We start from the raw sequence: 19,836 nt of genomic DNA on the forward strand, positions 1-19,836 counted from the left end.
TCTCTCTCTCTCTCTCTCTCTCTCTCTCTCTCTCTCTCTCTCTCTCTCTCTCTATCACACACACACACACACACACATACACTCACTCACACATGAATTCATCCCCTTCACACAATTCCATTCACATTATAGTCATATATATATGACTATAACATAGTCACCCCATTTCCCATGCTCCAGTCCACCCTGAATTAATTCTCTTTCTAACACTCCTGTATTTCCATTCACTTGCTGTTTTTCTTTCTCCCACCCTAAGTAGCCAACTGAAAGGTCATCTGGTCCTGTTTGTTCCCAGGACCCAAAAGACAGCCCCCTGGGACTGCCAGTCAGAGAGGGTAGAGAATACTTTGACTTCTTGAGGGTTGGGAGGGGCAGAAGCTATAGGGATTCAGCATCTCATTCCCTGGGTAGCCAAGCAGCTCTGGACACCCCGTTCCCTGGGCACTGAGTGCCAGGGACAGCTGGGAGAGGTGAGGGGGAGGAGTGAAGGCCCCCTGCCTTGTCCTAGGCAGCATTGTCCTTGGGCAGTAAGGATTTTCCCAGTGGATAGTGAGAGGAATCTGCCCCCTTGTCCCTGCCCATGGCATTCTCAGGCAAAAAGAAGGCCTGTTGAGCAAATTAAAGACCTCCTCTGGGTACTATCTTTTGGACCCCCATGGGAGGCATGCCCTGAGTTTGGGATAGTTGGAAGCATGATTTCCACTTGTGGAGGACTGACCCTATCCCCTTATACATCAAAACATTACCAACCCCTTCCCTCTGGGAAAGGGCATGATAAAGGATAGGAGACTTCTAGAGAAAAACTGGAGCCAGTGGTGAGAAATGGAAAGGGTCTATCCCTGCTGGGAGACTTCCCAGAGGACAAGGGGGCCATGAAGGGTCACACCAGGACACATCTTAGTTCAACAGCTGAGAAAGCTGTGGGGTGGGGACACCAGGGTTCCTGGGCTTGGATGGGAGCTATAAATAGAGAGTGAGGGAATCACAATGTGTGTGTGGCCCTGTGTTTCTATGTCCACAAATGCATCTGTGTGCATGTATGCATATATGTGTGTATATATATGGGAAAATGCGCATTCACATCTGAGTCTTTGTGAAAGTATGTCAGTGGAACTCCACTTGTGACAAGATCCAAGTGTAGCTGCTATCCTGCATCGTGTGAATAAGTGTGTGTGTGTATGTGTGTGTGTGTATACTTGCATGTACATTAGTGTCTCAGATAGAGAAATGTCTTTGTGACATGTGATATCTTTGGGAGCATATACAATCCTGAGTCTTTCAGCTGAACTTTGGATTCTCTAATAAAAGGAGGACTAAATCTCCTGGAGTAGTGAGTTTCGGTGAGCCTGCCAGGAGTATTTGGTATAAAGAGTGGATGGGAGATAGTTAAAGGATGGAGAGAGGGTAGGCAGGAGGCCTTACAGGCTTGGGAGACAAACTCTCCAAATGATTTTCATGTTAGGACAACCGAGTTTCCTTCCAGTCCAAGAGGTACTTCTGGGAAGACCAGGGAATGCCAAGTTATAGGAAAATTGGTTTTATGGAAGCTGGAGAATTCTACAACTCAAAGGCTAGCCCCAGCTTTATTCCGGCCCCCCCCCCAAGTGTCTCAGGATGACCCTAAAACTCCCACTTTGGTGGCGTAAGTTGAAATAATAGCCAGGTGGGGAAGGAAAACAGGCTCTGTTTCAGCTGAAAGAGGCAGGGTAAGATGGGGGTGGCTGCAACTTGGATTCTAGCCCATCTGGAAGGACCACCCTGTCTCTACAGTAGGACAGACTCCCTAGACTCTGGTTTCTAGGGTGCTGCACCCCAGTCCAGAGTTGTCAACTTCCCATCAGTTCTGTAAGGGGAGAGTCCTGCTGGTCCCAACCCAGAGCTGGTCTCATCTCATCACCCCACAGCCATGAGGGATGGCCTAGGAGGTGGGGGAGGGATAACAGTGTTAGGAGGGGGATGCCGGCCTTCTCCAGCTGCAGTGGGGAGGTGGGGTGAGGGGGCAGATTGGGCTGATTTCCAGCCGCCCCCGCTCTGTCCCAGTCTCTGGCTTTCTCAGAAAGAACTCTCTGTTCTCCTTCCGCATTCAGGACCCTGAGAAGGGGAGAGTGGGTAAAGGGGAGGGGAGGGGGGTTAAGAGGCAAAGGGGTCCTTCCTTCCTCTCTCCCTTTCTTCCCTAGGCTGCCGCTGGCCCTGGCTCTCTGCGGGCTCCTGGCTCCAAAGCCTGACATGCCTGCCAGGACAGGAGGAGGGGGGAGAGGGGGTAGTCTGTCCCAAGCTCAAGGCCTGCTGGGGAATGGAGTGGGATGGTGGGGGAGAGAGGAGGAGCTGCTAAAAGCAGACTACATCCTATGGCCAAAAGTTTCTAGGCTAGTGATTTTTTAAAAAAAAATATACACACTTGAATCTAATAGTTTCTTTTGTGTCAAAATGTCCCTAACCTTGGTCCTTGTCCCTCCACCCCAAGTATGATTACCTTTCACTAAAGAGTCTGTCCAACTTAGAGAAACCACTGTTTGGTCTACTACCTTAATCAATATTTAATCAATTCCCCCTTGCCTCCCCAGCCAGTTACCTGCCTCCCACAAAGTATAAAGTGAGAGAGTTCAAAGAACTAAGGTTCTCATTTATAAATCCATCGGATCCAATAAGTTGTTCACAGGTCCTCCTAGGAAATATGAGGAAGGGAGAGGTAGGACTAAAGAGGAGCCAGTCACAAACCCTTCCACATAGTGCTGAGAAGGAAACTGAGGCATGGAGGTGGAAAGAATCCAGGCGGCCTCTTAGAGAGGTTGGATCAGGCCCCTAGAATGGAGCCAAGAAGTCCTGACTTCCAACCAAGCCTTCTCAGTCCAGCTTTCTCACCACAAGGTCACTGTGTCCCTGAGTGGGGGTGGGGAGAACAGAATGGGGGAAGTCCAAGTGAAAAAGATCCCTTTCCGGTGAGTTCTTGTGCCCACACCAGAGCTGAGTCACTCCGTATGCTCTCACTATCCCCACAATATCCCAAAGTAGACCTTTGGGCTGAGGCCACCTTGGAGGGAAATATTACTGACCTTGGGACACAATCTTTTCAACTTGGACCCCAAGAGCCCGGTGGATCCTCCCTGTGATCCAAGGCTGTTAATCTAAAGACCAGTCTACTTTATGGTACCTTAGCACTGCCCTAATCTTAGCCCAATGCCTGGCATATCATTAGTGCTTAATAAATACTTGTTAATTTGACTGTTGATTGATTAATGGGTTCCCAGAGGCTGGATCCTGAACCTGGAAATTCTTTTATTTGGAGAATATCAGGGCTCATTTCTCACCTTGCTCATGTTCATGAGTAGAAATGTGACTGACTGCACCAAAACAATGACATGGTACTTAAGGGACCTCAGGTCACCCTACCCAAGGAAAGGGAGGTGAAAATGGCAGCCAAGGATAGGCTTTCAGGGGAAACAGGGCTCCCAGAAAAAATGCCCTGCACAATCCTCATTCCCTGGATTCCACTCCTCCATTCCTCAGACCTTTCACCCCTCTCATATCACTGGTTTCTCCTCTCAGACTTGTCAGTCATAAACTCTGATCCTCTTGCTCCCATAACCCCATAGACAGAACTTCCCTCTCCACTCACCTTTGCCTCCCCCAAAGCCTGTCTCTTCTCCAGCCCTCTCAGTTCCTTTGTTTCTCTCTCAGATGCCCCCAGTGGTCCTTGCCAAAGGACAGAGAAACCCCAGGGCCAAACACAATCCTCCTAACTTGCCACCTTCTACTTTTCCCCTAAACAGCCTTATTTCAAGACTAAAAGATTACATGCTCTTTGAGACCATCTTTATGTATGTGGCTATCCCTTGCTCCTTGCTCAGAGTAAATACTTAACAAACCTTTATTGAATTGTATTAAATTTATAGGATCATAGAGCTAGAATGGGCCTTAGATATCAACCAGAACAAATGACCCCTTTATTTTAACAGGTGAGGAAAACCCACAGGGGTAAAATTACTTTCTCGAGGTCACACATGTATTAAGTAGCAAAGCTGGGATCAAACCCAGGTCCTCTTGACTCCAAATCCTGTACTCTTTTTACTGTACTCTGCCTCCTTCAAAACCTCATAGAGCGGCAGTTAGGTGGCACAGTGGATAGAGCACTGGTCCTGGAGTCCGGAGACCTGAGTTCAAATCTGACCTCAGACACCTTGCAAGCTATGTAAAGGGCAAGTCAATTAACCCAGACTGCCTCCAAAAAACAAACCCTCATGGAAAATCCTCGTTTTGGATCAGCATCCTTATCCTTAAGAGAAGCAGTCCCTCTCTTCTTTCTGCCTAATTCCCTGGAATAAATTAATTCCTATCCTAGGCTGGCCGAGAGTACTCGCCTGCGGCCACCACCACAGAAAATGGGGGCGGCAAGAAGAAACAGAAGGAAAAGGAGCTGGATGAATTGAAGAAGGAAGTGGCCATGGTGAGAACAACAACCTGCCCTGTCTTTTCCAGCCTTTGAGATGATTCCTTCCTGAAGGGGGAAGAGATGGATGGATTTTTCCCAGGGATGGCTACTAGAAAAGTCCTGGGTCCCTTCACGCCCCCTGGTCCATCAAAACCACTTTCCTGAATTCCTTTCTTCCCTCATGATAATTGAATGCTTTTCCCCTCCAGGATGATCATAAGCTGTCTCTGGATGAGCTGGGCAGAAAGTATCAGGTAGATCTATCCAAGGTGAGTTGGGGGATTCTCTTGGGGGTAGGAAGTGAAGCTCCTGGTCTCCCTCACTCACTGAGGAGAATGTCCCCTGGCATAAGATGGTCTCCATCCTCTTGGTGTCACAGTTTAGGAAGGATGTGTGGAATGCTAGAACTAGAAATGGAAAAGCCCAAAGAGATGGATCAACTTACCCAAAGACAGTCAGAGAACCATTGTCTCTAGTCCCTTGATTCTGTATCTTCCCACCTTGCTGCGGATCCATCACAGGACTAATATACGCAAGGCTATAGTAGAATGTGGGGAGAAGCTTCATAGGCACATTTAGTCTTGAAGTAAGGAAGGGAGATACCCTAATGATTAAAGCTATTCAAAAGTAGATTCGACTTTCCTAGGGAATAATGGATTTCCCCTTATGGGAGGTCTAGTGGTACAGGCTCAATGATGCTTCATTGGGCATGCTATAAGGAGGATTCCTTTTTAAATCCAGATTGGATTATGTAATTCCTATAATCTCCTTTAGCACCCAGATTCTGTAATTCTGTCAAATGATAAACTGTGTAGTCCTGACTCTGTGTACAACAGATTTCTCCTTAATATCCCTAGTGAGTGGAAAAGGAGTGAGAGGAAAGGCCTATTGAGTGGCTACCTTCCCTGGGAGCCCTATCCTAAAGGTCTTTGGTTCCATCTATGGCTGTCCCAAGCCTGGCCCTGCCTCTGAAGTGGGCTTGGACACACCATTTCTGAGGACATTAAACTAGGGAATAGCAGTGGGAAGAAAAGAAGGTATTGTGCCTACCAGGGAAAACCAGAGATGGAGGGGCAGAGAGGAAAGGGGGAAGGGAGGATGAAGAAAGGAGAAAGGGTAAGGAGAGTGGTAAAGTATCTCTCTTAGCGTCCCTAGTGACTGTTTCAACACCAAGACAGCCTACTCTCCTCTTCAACATAGAATCATATACAGTCATTAAACGGGAAAGGACCTTTGACACCACTGAGTCCACTCCTTTTATCACCTTTCCACAGGGCCTCACCAACCAGCGGGCACAGGATATCTTGGCCCGGGATGGGCCCAATGCTCTGACTCCGCCTCCCACCACCCCCGAATGGGTCAAATTCTGTCGGCAACTCTTTGGGGGCTTCTCCATCCTGCTCTGGATTGGGGCCCTGCTCTGCTTCCTGGCCTATGGCATCCAGGCAGCCATGGAAGATGAGCCCTCCAATGACAATGTGAGCCCATTGTCCTTTGTGGTTGATCCTGCCTTCTAGCCCTCCTTATCCTGGAACCCCTAAATCCCCAAACTCTGGCACTAGCCCCCTGAGCAGTCTTTCATTTACAGAATCTAGGACCTAGCCGGGGCAGTGACTCAGAGATAAGGCTAGCTTTGGAGCTGATGCTAAAAACAAAAACAAAAACAAGCCTCATATATTTGTAGTCAGCAGCTTACAAACCCTACCACCACTGCCAAGGCAAAGTGATAGGAGTAATAATCATGATAATTAATAATAATAATAAAACATTATAGCTTAGTGGGTAAAGCATAGGACTTGAAATCAGGAAGAGACCCAGGTTCAAATGCTACCACAGACATTTACTCATCTTTGTGGCCTTAGGTCACTTAACCTTTCAGCCTCAGTTTCATCTGTAAAAATATATATAATGATGGGTTATTGTGAAGATTAAATGATATATGTAAAGCTCTTGGGCAAACTGTACAATGGCACATAAAGGAAGCTTTTAGTAATAATATTCCACATTTCTATAGCACTTCAAAGTTTGCCCAGCACTCTTCTTACAATAGCCCTGTTCAGTAAGTAGAGGAAATATTGTTTCCATGGAAACTGAGGCACTGAGAGGTTAAGTCATTTGCCCAGAATCACACAGCTGGGAAGTAGAAGGGAGGGATCCAAGCCTAGGGGGTCTGACCATCCATTATGCCCTGTTGCTTCAAGGATTTCCTTGGGAATTTCTATAGGACTTCCCTATAGAATCATCTGTTGCTGATTCACTCCTCAACTATGTCTTTGCTTCATTCCCCTTATGTCTCCCCAACCCTATCAACTCTACAGACTTAGGGTCAGGAAGGGGGATTTCCTCTATCCACACTCCCACCTTCTGAGACAAGCCACTTAGTGGGAACCAAGCAAGGGTATGCTGGTAAATATTTAACAACAGGCTCTCCAGCAGGGAAAGATTGTACTCATGACACACTTTTAACTTGAATTTGCATGAACATTTTCTCTATCAGTTCAAGTCTAGACAATCAACAAAACAATAAATTGACCTGATTTCTAGCATTTTCTGATTTACAAGATGTAAATCATACTGAAAATTTAACAAATCTCTCACAAGCCCAAGCTGTCTTCAACATACCCCCAGAACCAGAAATCTTATGCTTTACATAAGATGGTTATATTCTGCAAGGCTGTCTGCCCCTACCCTGGAGCAGCTGCTTTTCCTCAGATCGGTAGGAGCTAACAGTTTTTTCTTGCTCTAGTTATACCTGGGTGTGGTCCTGGCAGCTGTGGTCATTGTCACTGGCTGTTTCTCCTACTACCAGGAGGCCAAGAGCTCCAAGATCATGGATTCCTTCAAGAACATGGTGCCACAGGTAGATGACAGGGTTAGATTTAGGATTAGAGATATGATTTTCTGAGGGATATGATCCTTTCCCTGTTTCCCCTGCTCTCCCATATGGTAACTTACTAAGGGGAAGCCCCATTATCTTTTCAAGTCACGATAAAGTTCTGAAGATAGATAGGGAGTAGGTGGGTAAGGGTGTGGAAAGACAGGAATGGGGAGGAAGGGAATAAAGGAATATAATGGAGGTCTGGATGGCACAGATGCCCCAACTGTCTTCCTATAGCAAGCTCTGGTGGTTCGAGAGGGTGAGAAAATGCAGATCAATGCAGAGGAGGTGGTGGTAGGAGACCTGGTGGAGGTAAAGGGCGGAGATCGTGTCCCTGCTGACCTCCGGATCATCTCTTCTCATGGTTGCAAGGTAAGTGGGAAGGCGACGAAGGGACAGGTTGACTGGGAATAGCCATGCTGATGTAGAGTTGAGTGGGTTACAGAAGATGGGGACAGGTGAGAGTTAACCAACAGTCTTCCTAGCCCATCCTATCAGTAGAGTCTATGGATTATTCTATTCTGTTGTTTTTTCTATCTGTACAGTTGTGATGACTAAATGTTAACAGCCTTGAACTTGAAATTCAATTGGATATCTCCTCATAGGTTCGAATTCTGTTTAAGGTTTAATACCTACTCCACTGAGATCTTGTGGGAAAAAAGTACTTTTTAAGCTTTAAAATACACTATCAAAGTGAGTTGTCAGTACATTTTAAATTATTCTAGTGAGATAAACATGGCCCAGTGGCTACAGAGAGATATAGGCTAGACAATAGTAACATTGGTGGATATGAATAGTCAGACCCAAGGATCATAGCATAGATTTGGAGCTAGAAGAGACCTTTGAGACCACTTAGTCCAAGATTCTAACCCAAGTTTCTCAATTCCAAGTCCTGGAATCTAACAACAGAATACCAGAATTGGAAAAGTAATCCAACCTCTGCTTGAAGACCTCTTAATGATGAAGAGGAAAACACTGCCTGTTGTGTTATCCCATTCCACCCTAGGCTAACCAGGAGTGGGCTAGCCCATTCCACTTTGAGAAAGCTTGAATTGTTAGGAAGTATTCCTTACATCGTCTAAATTTTTCTCTTCAATTTTCATCCCTACTACTGAATTTTGCCCTTGGGAAACAAGCAGAATAAATCCAATCCCTCTTCCATATGACTGTCCTTAAAATTCTTGAAGACAACTACATATTCCTCCTAAGTCTTCTCTTCTATAAGATTCTGAAGATAATCTTTCTATGCAATTATCAAGAGACCCTTTTACAACCGTGTTACCCTTCTCTGGGTGCTATCCAGTTTTTCAATGCCCTGTATCATAGTATGAGAACTGAATACAACCCTCCAGATGTAGTCTGACCAAGATCAGACAGTGGCACTGCCATCTCCCATCAGGCTTTGACACTACGCCTCTTAATTCAGCCAATGATCTCATTCAGTTCCTTGATTTTTATATCACAGTGCTGACTCATATGAAGCTTGCATTCCATTAAGCACCCTGATCATTTTCAGAATGTTTTTTTACCCCATCTTCTACTTATAAAATTGATTTTTTTAACCTAAATGTTAAGATTTTATATTTCATCTGATGAAATTTCCTCTTCTTAGATTTGGCACAGCATTCTATCTCATTCAGACCCTTTTGGGATCCTGACTCTGCAACTTTTGTCTAACTTATCTTACTAGCTTTGTTTCATCTGTACATCTGATAAGCATGTATTTATGCCTTTATTCAAGATAAAGCTGTTAAATAGTGCAAACCAAACACAGGGGAACAAGCACAGTTCCCTGGGGAACCCTACTCATAACTTCTTTCCAAGATGACATTGAGTTCTCCACGACTACTCTCAGGGAGACAGTGTGGAAAAATGGAATGCAAGTGCAGATTTTCTGATTTCAGACCTGGTATTCTTTCTGCTGAATAAGGCTGTTTCTAAAACATCTATGTATCTGTTACTTACGAGATGAGGGCTTTTATCTGTGTAAATAAGGGCAGCTAGGTGGCACAGTAGATAGAGTGCTGGACCTGGAGTCAAAAAGACTCATCTTCCTGAGTTCAAACGTGGCCTCAGACACTTACAGCTGCATGACCCTGGGCAAGTCATTAACCCTGTTTGCCTCAGTTTCCTCATCAGTAAAATGAGCTTGAGAAGGAAATGGCAAACCACTCCAATATCTTTGCTAAGAAAATCCCAAATAGGGTCACAAAGAGTCAGACACAAGTGAGACAAGTAAACAACATCTATGTAAATGCATCTCTATCTGAGGAGTCATCACTCTGTCTCTTTATCCTCAGGTGGACAATTCATCCCTGACAGGAGAGTCAGAACCACAGACCCGTTCCCCTGAGTTTACTCATGAGAATCCCTTGGAGACCCGAAATATCTGCTTCTTCTCTACCAACTGTGTGGAAGGTGAGGGGCATAGCCAGAATGGGTGCCCTAGAAGCTCCACCAAGAAATATCTGAGAGGGAAGAGTGAATAATACTTCCAGAGAAGCCCCATTCCAAGATCAGTGAGGTTGTCCCTACCTGCTAATAAGTAAGGAAAGCCTCACAGAGAGTGATCTGGGCTCAGCTGTGATGTCATCCCCTTTCTCATCTGGGATAATTCTTTACAAATGGTAGGACTGTGAGGTGAAAGACAGGGAATAATGCACCTAGATAGCACTGGGGTGCTGGCAGGGGAACAGCAGCAAGGTGTAGTGGGATGATTGATGGTCTTTGAGTCAGGAAATTTGACTATGGACCCTGGCTTTAGTAGTTAACAACTATGTGATTGTGACCAAGTTACTTCGATTCTCAACATTATGGAGTCAAAGGTTTACAGCTAGAGAGGATCTGAGTTCATATGGTCCTACCCCTAAGTGAGGGAACCAAGGCCCAGAGAAGTGAGATGATTTGCCTAAGTCATTCAGGTAGTGAGTAGCAGAGCAAAGATTCTAACCCAGATACTCAGAACTCTGGTGCTCTTTCCATGGAATCACATTGCGCCCTTAGCTTTGCCATCTGTAAGATGGGAGTGATAATACCTTCACTTTCACAGGGAAGAAGTGCTTTGTCAACTATAAAGTACAATATGAAAAGGAGCTAGAGATTGAATGCAGAGAAGGGGACAGCCCCAGCTCATAGGAAATAGAATGGGGAGGGATCTTGGGAATCATTTAGTCCTGTGGTGTCAAACTCAAATAGAAATGGGGGCCACTAATTTGTATGTAAGGATCTCTACAGAAGGCATACTGACTTCATTTTAAAAGGTAATATTTTCTGTTTTATTTTTATTTATTTTGTTAATTATATTTAATTATAATAATAATTATATTTAAATTTGACTTTGCATTTGGGAGGCTTTTAGGCCATGTGTTTGATGTCTCTGATCTAGTCTAACCCACCTCATTTAACAGATGAGAAAACTGAGGCCTAGAGAAACAAAATGGCTAGTAATGAACAAAATAGGGATTCAAGCTCAGCATCTTTGACTCTGAATCTGCTAAATCACATTTGAATTGGCTCGGTCTCTTTTGATGTCTGCAGTTTCATTTCCTCTCACCCTTGGCCGTCTTATCTTTGCCAGAAACATGACTAGAAGTAGAATCTGGCTTCTCTAGGCTAAGGGGCAACACAGACAGAGGTAAGCATAGTGAAGCTGGCATTGCCACAGACAGCTAAGCCTGTGGAAGGAATGGTTAAAGCAGGAAATGACCCAGGATGCTTTCAATTATTGAACCCAGCAGGGGGCAGAAAAGACTCATATGGGAGACAGGGGAGCAGGGCTGACTCTTACTCTCCTCCCTTTCACCCTGAACCTTTAGTGACTTTTGATAACCTCTAGGAACAAGGTTCTCAGGGACCCAGGACCAAACTTCTCTCTCAGGGGATCTTGGGTTTGTCTTTCCTCAACTTGGATCTTCACCCTTGTCCTAGAGAAAGTAGCAAAAGTGATTCCAACTAAGAGCCCCACACCAGAAGAGAGCAGCCATTGGATTAGAGAGCCCTTCACATAATGGGTAAAGAGTTCTGCATCACTTCTAGGCTGTATTGGAGTTAGTTGCCAAGCTCTACCAGCTCTTCACTGCCCAAAGAAATTACAAAGATCATGAAATTTAGAACTTGAGGGATTGTCTAATCCAGGGGTAGAGAACCTGCAGCCTTGAAGCCACGTGTGGCCTTTAGGTCCTCAAGTGAGGCCTCTAATGTGGCCCTTTGACTGAATCCAGACTTCACTGAGATTATATCAAAGGGCTTCACTTGAGGACCTAGAGAGCCACATGTGGCCTCGAGGCCACAGGTTCCCCACCCCTGAATCCAACCCCCTCATTTCACATCTGAAGAAACTGAAGGGCAAAGAGGGGAAAAGCTAAGATCATACAGTTGGTAAGTAGTAACTGAGGCAGGCTTTAAAAATGGATCTCCTGACTCTAAAATCCAGAATTCCTCCAGAGATATCAGATGTTAAATTGATCCTGATAAACTTCTGTGCTCCCAACCTAGATCAGCTGCTCCCTGAAAGCCATCACTGGGCCCAGCCCAGACCTAGTGGCTTTAGGAATTTTATGACCTCACTAGTCATCTAGTTCTTTCCAGAGGGCAGAGGAAAAGGTCACTCTAGGAAGGGATTGAAGGTATAGGAGGAAGAGGTTGGAGAAGGTAGATGATTGGACCTTGGGCCTCTTAAAGTAAAATTCTGTGGCATATGATTCTTTCTTGATCCATATACTTCACAGAGATACCTCAAGCTCATAGGCTTATTGGTAGTTAGGTAGAATAGGGGTTAGAGAACTGTATTTGGAGTCAGGAAAGACCTTAATTCAAATTCAGCCTCAGATACTTGCTAGCTGTTTGACACTGGGCAAAGGTAATTAACCTCAATTGCCTCATCTGTAAAATGGGCATAAAAATAGCACCTTCCTTCCAGTATTGTTGTTATAAAATGAGATGATATTTGTAGAGTGCTTTGCAAACCTTAAAGCACTATATAAATGCTAGCTATCATTATTATAAAGCAGGAAGGGACCTTAGAAGTTACTGAGTCTTCCCTTCCCACTTATCTTACAGATGAGGAAACTAAGTGACTCCCAAGTCCACAAAGTAACTTGGGGAAGTAGTTTACAAACCCAGACCTTTTGACTTTATATTCTCTTTCCACTGTAACACAAGCTCTGTTTACATTAAACATCATTAATTGATTTTGCAAAGCACAGTATTAGGCAAAACACTGCTACAGAGGGCAGTGAGTTCCAAAGGAACCATGTTATAAATTTTATGTAGGAGCAACTAATTAGTGGAGCTCCATTAGAGCTGGGCCCAAGACTTTTGGACCATAATGTACCAAAAAAATTTATTGCGAGTCAATGTTGGTTGAGGAAACATTATGCAGAATGTGCCTAGATTCAGCATCTCTGGATGCTTCTATCTTGAAAAAGGCAGAATTGCAATGATGACCTTTATTAACACAATTTGTATTTTTTCTCAATCTACATCTTTCCCCCAGATCCAATTAATAGCTTATGTTAACACCCTGAGTTTTTGCCATTTGCACTAGGTCTCCCATAGTTTGTATTTATGTGTGTGTGTGTTTCCAGAAAAGCTTGGCAAAATATTCCTCCTCCACCCCCACACCTTTTCAAACTCTGGTTTGAAAGAACAGGCAAAGGTTCTTAGACATCCATCTAATGAGTTCGTAGTACCTCCTGAACAGTGCCTGACCTTTAACACCAAGCCCTTCAAGAAGATTCCCTTGTTTGTCTGAGGGATGAGGAAAGGCCATGATAATCACTGCTGTAAGTGTTGGTCTGTTATTACTGCTGACAAACAATATCCCAGCTTAATTTTAAAAAATCTCTTGCAATTCACAACTTTTCCATTATTTGCAACATTCCTTCATAAGCGCCAGAAAAATGTGAGGGGGCTACATTGAATTTCACTAAGAGGAGGTAGGCAGTATTAGCATCGTAGAATCTCAGAGCTGGAAAGGGCTCCAGAAGCATCCTAGTTCAATCAGTACCTTTCTGCAGAGTGACTGATTAGTGGGGGCAGGACTGGGGTATACTGCCCATCTACCAGATCTCACTAACCAGCTGTGCTGTAAGGTAGCAAGGTGCCTACAACCCCTTTAGGATTGTATAATGGAAAGCAGCTAGGTGGCACAGAGAATAGAGTGCCATGACTACAGTCAGGAGGACCTGACTGTGAATGTGACCTCACTTTCTAGCTATGTGACCCTGATCAAGTCACTTAACCCCGATTGACTCCAAAACAAAGCAAAAAGAGAAGTATAATGGAAAGATCCCTGTAATGGAAGGCAGGAGACCTGGGTTCTCATCTCAGTCTTGTCACTGACAAAGTGAGTCATTTCCCCTTGGCTTCTTCAACTGTTAAATGATTGGAACAGTTGATTTCTAATTCCCCTTTTAGCCCTAATATTTGTTTGGATTTGATTTGATTTTTTTTGTATGTAATACCCCTACTAAGATGCCTCCCCCCTCCCCCGCCCCATAGTGTGCCCTGATGGCCTGATCCAGGCGTCCTCTCCTTATATGCAGGCACAGCCCGAGGCATCGTGATAGCTACTGGTGACCGGACTGTGATGGGCCGCATTGCCACGCTGGCCTCGGGCCTGGAGGTTGGTCGCACACCGATCGCCATGGAGATCGAGCACTTCATCCAGCTGATCACAGGAGTGGCCGTCTTCCTTGGGGTCTCCTTCTTCGTGCTTTCCCTCATCCTGGGCTACAGCTGGCTGGAGGCCGTCATCTTCCTCATCGGCATCATCGTGGCCAACGTGCCTGAGGGGCTCCTGGCCACTGTCACTGTGAGTGGGGAGGGCTGAGGAGGGACAGAAGTGTGAGTAGAGATGGGATCGCCATTTTACTAACAAGTGTGGGTGCTCATTCTCATATTGCTTTTGAGTCTGTTGATTTGATTCAAACAGAAATTCTTTCTGGGGTCTAAAATAGCAGAGCCTCTGACATGTGGGACAGGGTTGTACTCCACAAGGCTTTGAAAGCATAGCAGAAGTTTACATTTACCTAGTAAATTATGGTTACAAAGGAGAGAGACAGTGCAGCATTGTGAAAAGCATGTTGGATTTTCAGTTAGGAAACCTTGGTTCTAATTTCACCTCCGACATTCCTCTCTGAGACTTCTCCCTCATTTATAAAATGCCTAATACCTCCCTCCCCAACACCTCTTCTCAGAGGGAGGAAATAAGCATTTATTAACCACTTACTATGTACCAAGCTAGGCACTGTGCCTTTTTACATTTTACAACTATTTGTAATTACGCCTCATTTGATCCTCTCAACAATCCTGGGAGGTGAGTGCTATTGTGATCCCCATTTTATAGCTGAGGAAAGTGAAGCTAGCAGAGAATAAGTGCCTTGCCCAGAATCACACAACTAGTTTGTGAGGTCAGATTTGAACTCAGGACTTTGTGATTATGGGCCCAACACTATCAACTGTACCACCTTGTATTTATTTTGTATAGTGGAAAGAAACCTTGGATTTAGAGTCAGGCAGACCTGGGGGTTAGCATCAGCCTCTGATAATTACTACCTGTGTGAACATGGGCAGATTACTTTGTGTCTGTGTAAAAATAAAAAAAGAATATTCATATTCCCAACTTTACATGGCTGTTATAAAGAAATCATGTTGCAAACCTAAAAGTTCTTTATAAAGGTGAGCTAAAAATATAGAGAGACAATATGATGGCTGCTTTGCACCCCAAGTCAAGAGATCTGAGTTAGAGTCTTACTCTGACAACTTACTAGCTACAGGGGCCTGGACAAATTCACTTTATGTTCATAAGTCCCTATATCTTTATTCTTAAAATAGGGATGAAAAAACAAAACTTGCACTCATTTATTTCCTCAGAGGATTGTTGATAAAGACCAAATTAGATCGTATAGGCAAAATGCGTTTAAATCATGCCATCTCTATAGAAATGTGAGATATTACACCTCGTTGCTATTTTAATTTATCCTCATCATTCATATTATTCTCTCATTTTGTATTTGTATCTCTCAAGCCTGTAACCCACAGTTCCTGGCACATAATAGGTACTTGATGACTTTTCAACGGATTGATTATTATTTTTATGAGGATATTAAGGCTCAAAGGTTAAGTGATTATTTCATAGCCGCATAATTAGTAAGTGGTCAAAGCAGAACCCACATGTATGAGTTTCAAAACCTTCAGGCTGGGGACCTGCACAATCAGGGACAGGATAAAAACAGGTAGGCCTGAACAACAGCCACAAGGGTGTCCCCTACAATAATTTAAATGAAGTGAGTTGGGGATGAAAGGGTAGAGCTTGAAGTGAATGATTCTTAGCCATCCACAATACACATTCCTCTAAATGGGGCTTTGGGGCCTCCCGAATTTAGGGAAAAGGGAAACTGTTAACCCACTTTGTGTACTTAACCTTCCTACTACCCTTCTGGAATCCATGAGCTATAGATATAGCCTCCATTTTCTCATTACTCATTCACTCCTGAACTCTCAGCTTCTGCTGAAACTGTTCTCTCAAAGGTCACCAATGACCTAATCACCAAATCCATCAGTCTTTTCTCACCCCTCTTGACCTGTCTGTGGCATTTGCAAGTGACCTTTCCATTCCTTCTTAAAACTCTCTCCCTTGGCCTCTATGACATTACACTGTCCTGTTACCCCGTTTTTCCCCTCTACCTCCTTTATAGCTCTTCCTCCTCCTATCACCTAGGACCACCTAGGAACCCTGTGGGTGTTCCCTAAGGTTTTCTCTTTAAAATCTTTTCCATTCACTGCTCTTTTTTTAATCCAGTTTTTTTTTTAGTTTTACCAACACGTACATTACTTCTAAATCTCTTATCTATATCAGACCCTTCTCCAGAATTACAGGAGCTAATATCCACCTATCCACCAGACATTTTCACTTTTACATCCCCATAATCACCTCATCTCAACACATAAAATACTGAATTATCTTCTTACCAAAACCAGTGCCTGTTTCCAACTTCCCTTGTTTTTTTAATAGTAATATTTTCTCCAGAGAGGCACCCTCAGACTAATTTTTGATTCTTATCTTTCCCTTATCCCCACATCCAACCAGTTGCAAAATCCTGTAGATTCTAGCTCTGAAATGTCTTGCCATCTCATCTCTCCTTTCTATTCCTACTTCTCCTATCCTGAGAACCTGACTCCAAATCTGGAGCTCATTCTAAATGCATCTACTATATCAGGTGATACAGAGGAATTAAGTATTAATAATACAAAATACCGGCCAAGGCCTTGAGGAGCTTATGATCTAGTAGAAGAAATAAAACAAAGAATACAAATAACTACAGTACAAGGCTAATGATGTGCCACCCATCTTGAAACTTCAAGGAACCTTGAGATTTCATTCGTGTTCCCACTGCTGTTATAGAACACGTCTCTAGGATCAGAGAAGTAACAATGTACAATGGAAACAATACTGACTCTGGGATACCTGAATTTCACTCTTTCTTCTTACCCTTACTCCTTTTATGATCTTGAGCAAGTCACCCAACTTCCCTAGGCCTCAGTTTCTCCGTCTGTAAAATGAGGGTGGCTGGACTAGATGGTCTCTGAGGTTCCTTCCAGCTATGAACCTATATGACCAGCTGTACCTAGAGTCAGGAAGACTCATCTTCCTGAGTTCAAATCTGGCTTCAGACACTCACTATGACCCTGGACAAGTTACTTAACCCTGTTTGCCTCAGTTTCCTTATCTGAAGATGAAGGAAATGGAAAACAACTCCAATATCAAGAAAACCCCAAATGAGGTCATGAAGAGTCAGAGAGACTGAAAAATGGGTAAGATATTGAGGTTGCATAGGATCAACCTGGGGATGAGTCTCTCCACACTTAGCTAGGTTGGTTCTTAGACAGTAGATGTAGTCTATGGATTTACCCACACTTGAGACCTTTTCATTTTGACAAAAGATGTTCTACTGGTTTAATCTTTGAGAATCCAAAGTCATTTCCACATCATGGTAAGGTCTGGGAGCAGAACTTTCAAGCTATAGGATATAAAACATAAAATGCTATGAGGTACAGAGGTAAGAAAGATTGAACCTTTCTTAGAGGAGGTAGCTTCTTGGCATATGGGGGGAAAAGTTGGAAGGACAAGATGGGGCTATATTTGATAAAGAGTTTAGACTTCATTCTGACCTTTGGCAAGGGAGAGCCACTGGAGATTTTAGAGCAGTAGAGAGATGTGATACTTTGTGTTGTGTGAGATGAATTTTAGGAACAGATCATAGATTTAGGACTGAAAGGGACTGTAGAAGCTATTATCACCTCTTCATTTTACTGGAGAAGAAAAGAGGTTTACACCCAGGCAATAAGAAGTGAGTATTTTAATCCAGGTCCTCTAGTTTCAAAACCAGTATGCTTTATACTTTACCACACTGCCTATTGACTAACTAAGAGTCTATTTTAATAGTTTAGGAGAGAGGCAATAAGGGTCTCAACTAGAATGATAGCAGTGAGAATAGAAAGGAAGAAATATATGAAAGACATTTGAGATGTAGAAGCAAAAGGGCATGGCTTCTGATTAGTTAGGAGGGCAAGAAATAGAAATAATTCAATGGTGACTCTAAAGTTCCAAAACTGAATAACTTAGAGAATGGTGGTACCATTCCCAGAAATGGGGGTATAAGGAGAGAGACTTGCTTTGGAGATGATAGGTTTGGTTTTAGATACGTTGGATGTAAGGCTCTGGCAGGACACCCAGGTGGAAATGTCAATTAGGCAGTTGGAAATATGGTGCTTAGAATATCCTGGAGCTCAGGATAACGTTTGTGACTGGAACTACAGATTTGGAAGTCAGTAGCATAGAAATGATGATGGGAATTATTTAAAGTTTAAGCCAGATAATAATCTGTCATGGATGTTACAGATGTTTGCAATGGGTGGGAGATTGGATGAGAAGAACTCTATGTCCCTTCTATCTCTAAGATTTTTTTTTTGCTTTTTGGAGGGCAATTGGGGTTGTGACTTGCCCAAGGTCACACAGCTGTGTGTGTGTGTGTGTGTGTGTGTGTGTGTAAGTGTCTGAGGCCAGATCCGAACTCAGGTCCTCCTGACTCCAGGGCTGGTGCTCTATTCACTGTGCCACCTAGCTGCTCCTATCTCTAAGATTTTATGATTCTACTTGAGCCAGAATGATTTGGTTGTTATTTCTAAGCAAGCTGTGCCTGTCCCTACCTTCACATCTTTGCTTAGGACCATCAGGGGTGAAACCTGCAGCCTCAAGGTCATATGTGGTATTCTAGGTCCTTGGGCATGACCTTTTGAATGAGTTAGAACAAATACTTTTATTAAGGGGATTAGTTCTGTGAAGTTTGGATTCAGTCAAAAGGCCACATTTGAGGACCTAGAGGGCCACATGTGACCTTGAGGCTGCAGGTTCCCCTCCCCTGGCTTAGGCCATTTCCCTCCATATAGAATGCCCTCCTCCCTTCACCTATTCACATTCTACTCACCCTTCAAAACCCAGCTCAGATTTTCCTTTATAGCTTCTCTCCTAACCATTCTCATTATCCATGGAACTCTTGTAACATTTATTGCCTGTTTCATCTGACACTTAACATATATTGAAACACACATATACACATGCAAATATGGAAAAAATGTGTAATTTTATCAATGTGGGGGTCTTCCAGGTAGAAATTCCTTCCATCAATGCAGATTATATATTATAACCCATTAATATCTGTCTATCCCTATCTTTAAACATGTGTGTGTATTGAGTGTATGCATGTGTGAGTACATGTGTGTATGTGTAAGAGAGAATGTTCAAGCTTGGGATGAAAGTAGAGAAATTCTATAAAGAACTATCCAAATTAAATGAATATACTTTAATACTTAATGACTTGAAAACAAAGGTAAGTATAAGGGAGGATGGCAAAAAATGTGTTAGAAAACATAAAGGAAAAAGACCAAAGAATTACAGCAACACAGAAAAATCATGCCTAAATATCAGGACTACTTTAATCAAGATGACAGTCTGGAGGCAAATTTAACAGGATCTTTTTTTTTTTAAATAAAATTGACTACAGAAAATTTCTGCCTGTCGATACAAAAGTCATTTCTGAGTCAACTGTTATATGTAATCAGATCCATTAATGGTTAGAGCAAAGATTTTTTTTTAATCCATGTCTAATTAAAGAAAGAATAAAAATAGGAAGAAATTATGACCAGCAATCAAAACAGTTCCAACCTGATTAATCTGACCTACTTAGATGAGATAGAGATAAAGGCACAGATATTGACATGAACTCTCACCATTTCCTACAAAAAATATTTAACCAAGCCAGGTAGCAGGAGGCAGTGTGGCAGAGGGTAGGGACAGCTGCCCTCAGAATCAGGAAGACCACCGGTTCAAGTCTCATGGCTGACACAAACCATCTGTACGATCCTGAACTTCTAGGTTTCTCTTGCAACTGTCTACAACCAAAATTTCCAGAGAAGGTACTAATCTGTATTGGTAGAAGTTCCTTCCTGGATACTCCTTATACTGATG

The 19,836-nt window shown here is 43.4% G+C and overlaps 2 protein-coding genes across 2 annotated transcripts in view; one reads left to right on the forward strand and one right to left on the reverse strand.

Moving 5' to 3' along the window:
• Positions 1-19,836, reverse strand: part of TAGLN2 (transgelin 2) — a 343,906-nt gene that overhangs the window by 262,640 nt on the left and 61,430 nt on the right. The gene's annotated exons all lie outside the window — the stretch shown is intronic.
• ATP1A2 (ATPase Na+/K+ transporting subunit alpha 2) overlaps positions 1-19,836 on the forward strand; it is a 43,507-nt gene that overhangs the window by 405 nt on the left and 23,266 nt on the right. The window contains exons 2-8 of the mRNA XM_069062873.1: positions 4,340-4,444; positions 4,639-4,698; positions 5,704-5,907; positions 7,176-7,289; positions 7,545-7,679; positions 9,608-9,725; positions 13,853-14,121. Coding sequence (XP_068918974.1) covers positions 4,340-4,444; positions 4,639-4,698; positions 5,704-5,907; positions 7,176-7,289; positions 7,545-7,679; positions 9,608-9,725; positions 13,853-14,121 — 1,005 coding nt within the window. The remainder of the gene's footprint in view (positions 1-4,339; positions 4,445-4,638; positions 4,699-5,703; positions 5,908-7,175; positions 7,290-7,544; positions 7,680-9,607; positions 9,726-13,852; positions 14,122-19,836) is intronic.

This window comes from Petaurus breviceps, unplaced genomic scaffold, assembly GCF_028583685.1.
Source record: "Petaurus breviceps papuanus isolate PSGF00001 unplaced genomic scaffold, PetGlider_PUasm1.0 90510, whole genome shotgun sequence".
Lineage (NCBI taxonomy): Eukaryota > Metazoa > Chordata > Mammalia > Diprotodontia > Petauridae > Petaurus > Petaurus breviceps.